General features: G+C 36.2%; 1 protein-coding gene across 1 annotated transcript; it reads right to left on the bottom strand.

Moving 5' to 3' along the window:
* Positions 1-6,466: 6,466 nt before the first annotated feature.
* LOC132034873 (putative F-box/LRR-repeat protein At3g18150) lies at positions 6,467-9,191 on the bottom strand. The gene is made up of 5 exons (XM_059425212.1): positions 8,920-9,191; positions 8,553-8,703; positions 8,205-8,447; positions 7,270-7,434; positions 6,467-6,856 (listed from the first exon to the last, which is right to left on the bottom strand). Exons 1-5 carry the CDS (start codon positions 9,189-9,191, stop codon positions 6,467-6,469), a joined length of 1,221 nt encoding a protein of 406 aa, XP_059281195.1.
* Positions 9,192-12,003: the final 2,812 nt, after the last annotated feature.

Below are 12,003 nucleotides of genomic sequence, written 5' to 3'. Positions count from 1 at the left end.
AAATATATATCCACCAAAAAAAACCAACGTCCCACGTCGGTTTTATTTAAAAAAATAATAATAATTAATATAAAACCGACGGACGACGTCGGTTTTATTTTTAAATAATATGCAATTCAATTTGTTTTTAAAAAAAATAATAAACAATTTTTTTTTAGGAAACCGACGGGTCGGTTTCCTTTTTTTTAAAAAAAAAATTTTTTTGGTCAAATCTGGTCAACGTGCGGAAAAAACCGACGGACGGGGTCGGTTTTATCCCGTCGGTTTTCTTTAAAATGATAGCGAGGGCGGGTTTTAGACCCATTTCTTCTTCTCTTCCAAATTAAAACCCCCAAACCCTACCCGCCGCCCCCCTCCCCTCCACCTAGCCCATCCACCCATTTCCCCACCGCCCAACGCCGCCGCCTACGCAGCCCGTCCCCACCAACCCCAGACCCGTTTTGAAGTTAATTAATTGAGGTTAGTTTCTCTTAAATTAGGGCTTTTAAAATTCTTTCAATTTTAGTTTTATTTGTAGATTTTAGGCCTAATGCTAATCTATTTAGCTTTGTTAAACATCATTTGCAATGTTATTAAAGTTGAATTTGTGAAAAAAATGTAAACTTTATTTGACTAGTTTAGTTCTCATTTTTTTTTTTTTTTTGGGCTTGAGATTGTGCTATATTTCATGTTCTTTGTCAATGTATTTGTGTTAGCTTAGTTATCATTCTTTGTAATATTATTGATGTTGAACATGTGCAAAAATGTATACTTTAATTATTTGACTAGTTTTTTTTTTTTTTTTGATTGTGCTTTTTGTTAGAATTCCATAAGTTATTAGAATTGTTATTGATGATTCCAAATTAGAATTAGTTGAGATTGTGCTTTTCAAAGTTAGAATTGTTAAGTTATAGTATTTCTATAACCTCAATACTAAAATGTAGATTTTATTTCTCTAGATTTACTTTTCAATTTTTAGAATTGGTTGGAATTGTGCTTTTCAAAGTTAGAATTATTAAGTTACATTAGAATTATTAAGTTATAATATTTCTATAACCTCAAAACTAAAATGTAGACTTTATTTGACTAGATTTACTTTTCAATTTTTAGAATTAAAGTTAGAATCCATAAGTTATTAAAGTTAGAATTGTTATTGAGAATTCAAAGTTAGAATTGGTTGGGATTGTGCTTTTCAAAATTAAATTAAAGTTAGAATTTATAAATTATTAAAGTTAGAATTGTTATTGAGAATTCAAAGTTAGAAGTGGTTGGGATTGTGTTTTCTTAAGTTATATTTTAAGTTAGAATTCTTAAGTTATAATATATTTCTATAACCTCAATATTTGTAGGTATATTTTTGTAGATGGATCGTATGTGGATGTATAATATGAATAATAGTAATCGTGTGGGTCTACATGATGAATTTGTTGAAGGTGTTGATGGGTTTATCACACATGCAATGACACTTCACCCTTTTCAAAATGAAGGGGTAATTAGGTGTCCTTGTTCTCATTCGGTGTATGAAGTATTTGAAACCGGAAGCAGTTAGGGTTCATTTATATATGTAACACCCCGCATCTTGGAACTGAGTTTACGCTCATATCATTAGAGTTCTAGTGAAGGTTTGAACGTTTTGCGAAAATGGTTGATAGGCCTATTTCGGCAGCGATAACTCCTTGATCGGTTTGGAATTTGGTAAAGTAACCTTAATGAGACTGTAGTATGTAGAAATACCTTTCTAACGATATAAGGACCAAGCCAATCAGAGATCGGAGCAAGGAGATATGATCGTCTCAATATGGCTAAGAGTAAGGCACTTGAAATCCTATAGAATCGGCTAAGTTTTCGATACGTCTGCCTTCCAGTAAATTTTCGTGAAAATCCGTTGGGAATTTGAGAAAACTTCCTTGATGAAAATTGTAGATCTTTGAAATAGCTTTCCAATGGTATCTTACGGGGGTCAAACGGACATCTGTGCAAAAGTTATGCCCATTTTACTGAAGCATGTTCGCTGGAAATTCTGCCTGGCGTAACGGTGACGTTACGGACCGTAACTCGTGTTACGGGCCGTAACAGTGGACCGTAACGTCCCAAAAAATTTCCAGAAGCTCACTGGAAATTTTCACCAAGGTACGGTACAAAGTTACGGTCCGTCATATGACCGTATCTTGGTCCGTATATACGTTTCGGGTCACCTGACTTCGGGAGGCCATAACCCTATCATAAATTGGGAATTTGGGAAAACTCAAAGAACGAAAGTTGTAGATAATTGAAATATCTTTCCAACCATAGGTCGTGGGATCATAGGTGACATCGGGATAGGGAGATATGGACGTTTTAAGACAGAAAGGTCCCAACCCGATTTCAAGTTGGGTCAAACCCATTTCCCCTTGGTATTTAAGGGAAATGTTAACCCTAGCAGCCCCATTTCCTCCATATTTTCAGATTTTAGAGAGAGAAAGGGAGAGAGAGGAGAATTAGAGAGAGAAAGTAGAGAATCAACCAAGTTGAAGGCCCCGAATCCCAAGGCTCGTGAAGGATAAAGTGTAGTACAAGTTCTTGCCGTCGTTCTAAGCTACAAATCAAACTTGGGGTGTTGATTTCGTGGTGGATGCTCATAAAAGGTAATATTCCTACTCTCAAATCATTTATAGTTGAGAATTGATGAATTCTTGGGAGAATAACAAATGGGTTTGATAAAGGAAATTATATGAATTATGCTAGAGTTTTGGATTTGTTGATTTGGGATTGTTGTATTCATGTGGGTGATGAAGAATGATGTTGGTTACACCTAATTGAGATTGTAGAATCACCTAGAAGTAATAGAATGGGAATTGGGTGAAGAAATCACCATTAATGGAGATTATGGAGCTTCATGCCCACTAAGTGTTTGATAAAATGCTCAGATGACCAAAGCATGAATATTATTGCTAATATAGAATCCCTTTGACTTGTATTGATATAGATCAAAGTTGAAAAGGTTGACGAACATTGTATTACGCTCAAAGGCTGGAATTAAGGTATGTGAGGCTAACTATACGTTAGGGAATGTTCATGATTCTCCTACGCCTCATTCTTCATACTTGTCGGTAATTTGACTCCCCCGGTTTTATGATATGTTGTAGAACCGTTATCTTCCGATTCGTTCATGGTTATCAATTTGAATATCATGAACTCAACACGTAATCTTTATAGACTTATGTATTGTTACCACATGGTCTCGGTCTAGAAATTCGGTATGCTCGAAACGATCGGTGTTTTCAATTTAGTCTAAAGATGTCTATTTCGGTTCAGCATTGTTCATTGTTGTTATGGTCTCGGTCCTTATTAATTAACCATAATTATACATATGTGATTTTTAGATCTTGTGTATACGTATACATGGCCGAGGATTGATTACTATAGGCCGAGGCCATAGCGTGCATTTAGTTATATGCCCCGCATATACAAACACGGATAATAGTTCGAGAATGTATTTATATACTTCCTTGCTATTACATTTACGGTTATATTTGGATTTTTCGGTTTCGGTTTCGGTATTTTATTGCTTCGGTTGCTTTACATACCAAGTACAATTCAAATGTGCGATGTCCCTTTTGAAGGTCTATGCACGTAGATCGTATTCCTTCGGGCGTTGTTAGTTATGATTCGGTTTATGTCTTTATTATTAGAGGCTTCATAGACACGGTGATATTTATTATGTTAGCCTTGTTGAGTCGTTCGAGTTGTTTGGTTTAGCCATGTTGGCTACTTTAGAATGTTGATTGTCTAAGTATTTCCGCATTATGATATTTCGGTGAGGCTTTTAGTTAATGCGTGTTAGTTTTATTTTATAAATTAGTTATGTTTTGATATCACATGTTGATTCGGCCCGACGATTGGTTCGCTCGGTGTACGATCGCAAGCTGTGCAACGGGGTGCGAGTGTTACGTCCGTGCCCGGAGTTCGGGGCGTGACAATATAGTTGTGGGTTTAGCGAAATATTATGTTTGATGATCATGGAGGGGATTGGGGTCAATGGTATATTTAACAATATGGTTGTCGGTAAAAGTAGTGTGTCGCAGAATATAGTCATATTATGATAGAGTTAATGATATGGTTAATGATGCTTTTTGGCGTACGATGGGGTTTGAACCGAGCAAAATTTTGAGGAACCTCCTCTAGAAGAGTTAGTCGTCCACTTTCGGTAGGAGTCGCATTCTAAAGTTGTCCGTTGCGGTTAGAATGATTAACATCAACGAGCCTTGAATCGCTAATGGCACAAGGTTTCCCCCCCCCCCCTCCGGATTAAGATGATGATGACGGTGATTACGTAATGGATGATCGATTGCGTGGTTTGGATTTAATAATAGACTTATGTTAAAACTAGTTAATGATACTTTTGGTTGGACATTTAAATATTTCTGAACTTTGAAGGTCTATTTAGATCGTATTTGATGTGTTTTATTATTACTTAGGGTGATTTTATGTGTTGTAGCTCTTTTAGAATGATTTGGAGCATTTTAATGCTAAAAATTTTACGTGCGAGTGTGGTTGCAGAAAATGCATGATTTGCATGCAGGAAATTTTCTAGAAAATCGACGGAAAACCGACGCAGTCCGTCGGTTTTCTGGAAATTAATTCTTAAATTTTATACCGTGTCGGTTTTTTATTTAAAATAAAAAAATTTAAATAAAAAACCGATGCAAAGGCGTCGGTTTTTTTCATAAAATATATATTATTTTTATATAAGATAAAAAATCAAAAATTTTAAAAACTGACTCAATCCGTCGGTTTTTTTTTTTTTTTTTAAATTATTGAATAAAACCCGACGGACTATGTAACCGACGCAGTCCGTCGGAAAAAACCGACGTGGTCCGTCGGTTTCCAAAAAGCGAGGCTATGAAAACCGACGGACCGTAAAGGTCGGTTTCCCGTCGGTTTCATTAAAAAAACCGACGCGGTCCGTCGGTTTTCGTCGTCGGTTTTTCCTGTTTTTTTAGTAGTGAAAAAAACAGTTTCATGTCCAACTTCCATCAAAAATTAGATATTTCACTCTCACTTCGAATTATGACACATCCAGCGAAACGGATGGAATAGCATTTAGCGACATATGCAAATACCCTAGAGAAATGAAATACTCCCTCTATTCCAATTTATGTGAACATATTTGGCTGGGCAAGGAATTTAAGAAAAAAGAGCTGACTTTTGAACTTGTGGTGTAAAATAAAGCACATATATTTTGTGTTGCTATAAATCAATGCATAAAGGTATATTGTTTCCAAATATGAAAAGAGGTTATTCTTTCTTGACACGGACTAAAAAAAAATAGGTCCACATAAATTGAAAAGGATGGAATAGAAAGTTTTGGGTTTTGTTGAACAGGTATATTGTTCTAGTAGAGAAATCATTAAGAATGATAGAGGACCAACTTAGCAGAAGTGTCGGGTCGTATTGGAATCAAAAGAACAATTTTGATTCTGGTTACAACTTTATGGTTTGTTATATTGAAGCCTAGCTCTCATTTCTTTACTCTTCGGTACCAGTGAATGAGAAAAACTATGGTGTAACCTCTCAGTCTTGACTTACTAATTTGATGATAAATATTATGATCAGAGAATCTAGTAAAAGTAAAATTCAAATTTTGATGATGGATGATGTGATAATCTTAAGGCATCATACGTAAACAGACCCTCAAACTTGGCTTCAACCTGCAAATATGCCCTCCAACTTTAGGCGCGCGCATAAGTAGGCACCTCAACTTTTTCAGTTGAACACTAAAACTTACAAAATGATAATCTAGGTACCTTCAAAATTTATGTGCCACATCAACATTTGTGTTTACGTGTTCAACTTTATATAAGTTGAGGTGCCTAATCTTAATGTTAGCAAGTTATTTACTAGTAATAACATTTGGGGTAGTCTTAGCAAGACTAAGGGAAAAGAGAAAACAAACTATTTCACATGACGCCCATCAAAAGAGTTGCTCCACAAATCTTTTACAACCCAATTGTAAGCTGTCCCAACCAACTAAAATAAGCCTGAAGAATCTTTCAGGCGAATCAAACCGATACATCTAATAAAAAATTCTTATTATGACCTTAACTTCAAATAAAAAGATTCAAACATGTTGAGCCTCAAATACAATAGTTAAGACCTTGATGCTATTGATAAAGCAAGGTAGACGAACACTAACATTTCATTATATTCTTATGTGTAAATATGTGGCTTGTAGATCTAGTCAGCATAATAGGTCCAGGAAAAACAAGAGTCACAAGAAAATATCTATGCACATGTACAACATTTAAATGCAACAAACAAAAGCTTCATGAGAAACCAAGCTGCAATAACATTTGGTATACCATAAAGTAAGCTCGAAAGATAAATAGTAATTAGTCACAAAGAGAAGTTAAAGATGCATGTCGTGATTGCATGAGCAGTTTATCAAAAACTCAATAGAAGACATGTGCTGAGACATAAAACTCCTTGTAATCTAGTCATAGAAAGATCACTCCTGAAAGATAATCACAGAATCGGCGGAAGATCTTGGGCAACCTAATAGTTTCTCAGACAATCTAGATAAATATAGGGACACACAGTTCGTTGAACATGTCTTGCACTTTATTCCCTTTGAGACGATAACGAACTTCTCCAAAACTGTTGCAGCCTTTAGTAAAAATTCTGGAAGTTTGAAAAGCTTTTCAAAGCCCCACTTTGAATGATCCTTCAAACAGAAGTCCAGGTGGAGAGGACCAGTAAACTGCAACAGCACCTCGAAAGAGATGACAATCTTAATTTTCTTGAGGTTGGGAAGGACAAAGCTGGAAATCAAACTCTGTAAATCAATATTACCTCCTTTGGCCAAATATCTTAACTCGCAGCAGAGAGAATTATCTGACTGGAGAGACAGGAGACAGAGAGTATAATCAGTAGTAAATGCAGCTCAGCTTAATGATAGTTGCATAAATGTGATAATTAGAAATGATTTTACAGTAGAAGTGTCTAGTATGTAAAAATTTCAGAACCAACAAATTATGGTACTTGGAAAATGATTATGGTGGTTTTTCTATCATAAAGTTTCAAGGCGTAGGTAACTCAAGCAAAGAGTAATAGTGCAACAATCATTTTTGTTCCAAAACTCTTTTTCCACAAGAAAGCAACATCACCAACCATAGTAACGTGAAGCTTTACAGTGACAAAAGCAAAACTTCTTATAGATAATTAAGGATATAGTTGCATTGTCCTTCAGCAATTTTGTTAAAGCTTAAATAAATAGATATAAAAAGAAAAGAAAACGTTCCACGAAGATACCAGCGTAGTTTCCATGTCTATGCTTAATGTTTCCACGAGAGACGAGGCTCGCAAAAGGCCAGCTACTCCATACAAATTAAACTTTTTAATATCCAACTTTAGTGTTAGATATTTGCATTTCAATTCTGGATTCGGCACCCATTTGAACTGCAACACGCATAGGACCTGGTGCAGTAATCCCAACCAAACTAGTGAAGAATGGAAAAAGGCAATAACAACAAAATCACTGTAAGAAGCCCTGGTTCCTAGATATATATTTTGCCCGAATGATAAAAGAAATACTAGACGTTGAAATTTGACAAAATGATTTCCAAGAAAGGCAGAAAAGGCCACGAGTTTCTGCAGAAATACTAGACATCCAAATTTGACAAAACGATTTCCAAGAAATGCACAAAAGGCAACGAGTTTCTGTAATTAATCCACTTGCATTTGTGAACATTGTGTTGGGATCGAAATAATCAGGCCGTCATGCGGAAGCTAATAATTGCAAACCTTCAAAGACGATAAATCAAACAACAATGAAAACTATAAAAACGACTTTGGTAATATGATATGAGTTTGGTCAATTGACCTACATATTGAAAACTAATATAAAAGAAAATCATAAAAACTATTGAGAGAAAAATCTCCCCCGAAACAAGACTTCGTTTGAGGACTACGTTGTGGATACTACTGTGTTCTGTTGTATGAGAGGGATTCTTCAATTTATAGAGGTTCAAAAGCTTTCCCTCCAAGAAAAGGACTAGCCCAATATGAAACGGAATTATATTTTCCTTTCAGGGAAAAGTAAAACTCAAATATGATAAGAAAATCAGGGCAAAACCCTAACACATTGTGCAAGGGTTCTCAACCAGTCAATTGTATAATGTTTATAATTTGTAACTATCGCTAAAAACTAATCAGAGAAAGTAGGGATATACGAGTTAAAAACATACCTCTATGAACCAAGTTCCGATTGTTAGCTCAGTCGCATAACTCAACTTTTGAAGATAATCTTGGACAAGGGTTCTAAAAACTTGATGATAGACACGACAACTGTCTTCCTCATCATCAACTTCTACACCACGATGGATGTCTTTGATACATTTAGTATTGAAAGTAAGCTTAGCCTTAACCACAGAGGACACATCTACAAGCTTGCACCTAAGATCATAAAGATGTTCTGAAATCTCCAAATGCTAAAGATTTGGGGCAAAACTTTCCAAGGAATGATCACTTTCATGATCAGCCCACCGATAACAACTCAAATTCAGTAATTTCAATTTTAAAGAATTAATTTCTACGCGACCAAAGCCATAAAACAAAGATAATTTCATAGTTTCCAAAGCAGGACAACCTGATAGTAAGTTCACAAGGTCGGCATCAGATATCACCGAGGAGAACAACATTATGCTCTTTAGAGATTTCCACTCTATGGCCCTGTCAATACCAAAGCTACAACATATTGAAATTAAAGTGATCAAGGATGAACAAGTGCAGAAAGAGTCATGCAGTGTCAATTCGCTCCGATCTCTTAGCCAGAGTACAACTTGTTTCCCATTCTTCTCAGCAGCAAAACTAAGACATCCACTTAGTTGCAACTTTTATTGGGACATGTCATCGCATTGGATCACCATTGTTCTTATTTTAGGAGAAACGGAATGAGCTAACACATGCTCAACAAAGGATGGGGAATTTTCTGTTTTAAGAAAATCTTCACTATGGAACATGAAGTTATCAAGTGAAGTCCAGAGATAGCGCCACCTTTTTGAGAGAATACAGGTTTTGATTGCATCATGTATCCGCAAAAGAGAGAGAATTTGAACAAGGAGCGACTCAGGCAACTCACTGATACGGTCGTCTAGTGTTTCTTCAACTTCAGTCACTTTCTGTTTCTTCGTCAATGGATGGCCGTCATATTTCGTGGAGTCGCTGGAAGACATGATTTTGGGGAATCCTCTGTTCCTTGCAAAACTTAGGTTTCTTTGTTCTGTCTTTTGAAATCCCGACAATTCAGCATAAATGTTTAAATTATCAAATACAATACGTAATTTATTTTTGAAATACTCCCTTTCTTCTCTTTCAGACTTTCATTAGTCCAATTCACTAAATATAAATTCTCATTTACTTATTCAATTTAGGAAATTAAAACAAAAAATCAATTTTACTCATATCATTAAGTAACTATTGGAGTATTTGTGATCAGATCTAGATTTTCAAAATATAGTTAATATTGATACATTAGTAAAATAAACACTTAATAAATAATTTTAAGAGAATACAAAATGTTAAATTAGTCAAAGGGACGGAGACATTCAAGGAATAACCATGAGAAAAGAAATCAAAAGTCATATAATAAATGTTATTATTGCGCTCCCTCCATCTAAAAATATTTGTCGTCCTTACTAAAAATATCCGTAACAATACTCGTCATCCTAAAAAACCAAGATAAAGGGTGTGTTTGGTACGGAGGAAAATGTTTTTTTTGAAAAATGTGTTCTTGGAAAATAAGTAAATTTCTACTTATTTTCTCATGTTCGGTTGGATAGTGAAAAATAAGTGAATTTCTTACTTATTTTCTCATGATCATTTGGTTGGTTGAAAATATTTTTTGGAAAATACCACCCATGCCCCCACAAACCCCCACACCCACCCTCCATCACCACCCCCCAATCAAATCCCACACACCCACCCCCTTCCCCCACCCCCCAAAACCAAATCCCATCCCACCCACCGCCTAACCAAATCACACCACCGCCCACCACCCGCCCCAAGCACCCAAGCACGACCCCTCCACCCATCCCACCACCAACCAAATCCCACCCCACCCAACCACCACCCTCCAACGCATGCACTTCATCTTCACTCACCCCTACCCTACACCACCTGCTCTAACCATCCCACCCACCCGTCGCCTCCCAAATTTTCTATTTCATATATTTTATTTTACTTTTGTAAAAATGAGAAATTTTTTCTTATCCACACCACCACCATCCACCCCCACCCCAACTAAAATTACTTTTTTTTTGGGAGGGCGGGTGTCACGACCCTAATTACCGATCGTGCGGGCACCTACCTTATTATCACTAGTAGGCGAACCCTTACCCGTTAACCCATTAATCATTAGCCAATTTCAACTTCTTTAATCATTTATTAACAGTCAATAGATAAGTGAATGAATGAATAAATAAAACAGGTCATAATTAATAGATAACATAAGTGCGGAAATCTAACTATTACACCCCCAACATCTGAAAGTCATCGTACAAGGACTCTAACCAACGATGTCTAAAGAATGAAGTAAATATAACAAATAATGTCTGGAATGAAAGTAGACATCTGGAAAGAGAGATCTTCAGGTAGCATGGCATGGATAGAACCTCACCCTCAAATCTGATTGAGCAAACTAGCTTCAAGCTAGAGATGTAATCTGGATGAAATCTCTGGAACACAATCTGCACTCAAAAAGGGTGCAGCAAAGTAGTATCAGTACAACCACTATGTACCGGTAAGCATCATAGGCCGACTAAGATTAGTTCACGCATGTAAGTATAAAATCAACAAGATAAACAGATAGACACTTAACGCTCAAATCCAAGTCACAAAATATCCCATGATGAAGTCACAGCCTAAGATGAAACTTCTAACCCACAAGCCTGTTAAGTTTCAATAATCTCACCTAATAATCACAAGTCCAAGTTCCTTCCCTAGGTAGAGTCATTAAATCACAATTTAAGTCAGTCAATGGTCATCATTATATTATAATAGGCATTCAACATCCATACCAAATTCAGAAACAGACGAGCATATAATAATGCAGAATAAAATGTAATAATGTGCAATGCAAAATATGATGATGTGCAATGCAATGCAATGCCATGCACTGGCCAATCACTCGAACTGTACACACATGCTAACTGATGTCATTGCTCAGTAGTCATGACCTGTATGGAACCCATGGTGTCCATGTACCCGTTCCGGATTCACTCCTCGGACCGGAGCATAAACCTCCGCTTCGGAACGAACCTCGGATGCGGCCCATATCAATGTACCTCTCATTTTCGGAACTAACCTCGGACCACAAGCCCATAACTAGGCCACATCCTCACCCCCGGTCAAATGTGCCTTTTCATATGTATAGTAACACTGTCACATCACTCTCAATGATCAATTCATCAAGTACCATGTATCAAATAGTATCACAAGTTCAACAAGAAGATTATATTAACTTCTTCACTAATTTCACATCACAATTTATGTCTCAACGTATTCCAGTTCATTTGTATGTATGGACTATGAACAAATTAGCAATATCAATGTCAAAAATAAGGCATCATGCCACAAGTCTTCATGAATCGTTTTCGAACCATTTCCATCATGTATGAGTGTATGAATGCATAAATGAGTGTAAACATGGTAAATCAATGCAAACCAATAAAGCAACAGTGAAGGTACAAGTCATAAAGCCACAAGTCATATCAAGACTTGGATCAACTCAACCATGAAATGAATCATACAAACCGTCTCAACTAACATAAGAGTCTATGTCCCTCTTTACTTCCTCATATAGCAAGTATGCCTCACAACTAAGTCTTGTATCACCACGAAGCTCCACTTTTCTATATATTATCATCAACAGTAAATCGTACATCAAGTTTTCATCTACGTATTGTCATAAGTTTATATCACAATTCAAGCCTAAACTCATTATCCTTCCTTTCTCCGATAATATGTGTCACAATAAGAGAGAACTGA

Source organism: Lycium ferocissimum, chromosome 10 (assembly GCF_029784015.1).
Source record: "Lycium ferocissimum isolate CSIRO_LF1 chromosome 10, AGI_CSIRO_Lferr_CH_V1, whole genome shotgun sequence".
In the NCBI taxonomy this organism is placed as follows: Eukaryota; Viridiplantae; Streptophyta; class Magnoliopsida; order Solanales; family Solanaceae; genus Lycium; species Lycium ferocissimum.
Note: the sequence above shows the minus strand (reverse complement) of the source record. Positions and strands in the feature narration are given on the sequence as shown.

What these genes read in the sequence shown, in the direction of transcription:
- LOC132034873 (XM_059425212.1), bottom strand. Translation starts at nt 9,191, where the DNA reads ATGTCTTCCAGCGACTCCACGAAATATGACGGCCATCCATTGACGAAG. An exon ending in CCATCCTTTGTTGAGCATGT is followed by an intron (nt 8,704 to 8,919) that starts GTTAGCTCATTC and finishes AATATGTTGTAG; the next exon opens with CTTTGGTATTGACAGGGCCA. An exon ending in TGTTTTATGGCTTTGGTCGC is followed by an intron (nt 8,448 to 8,552) that starts GTAGAAATTAAT and finishes CCAAATCTTTAG; the next exon opens with CATTTGGAGATTTCAGAACA.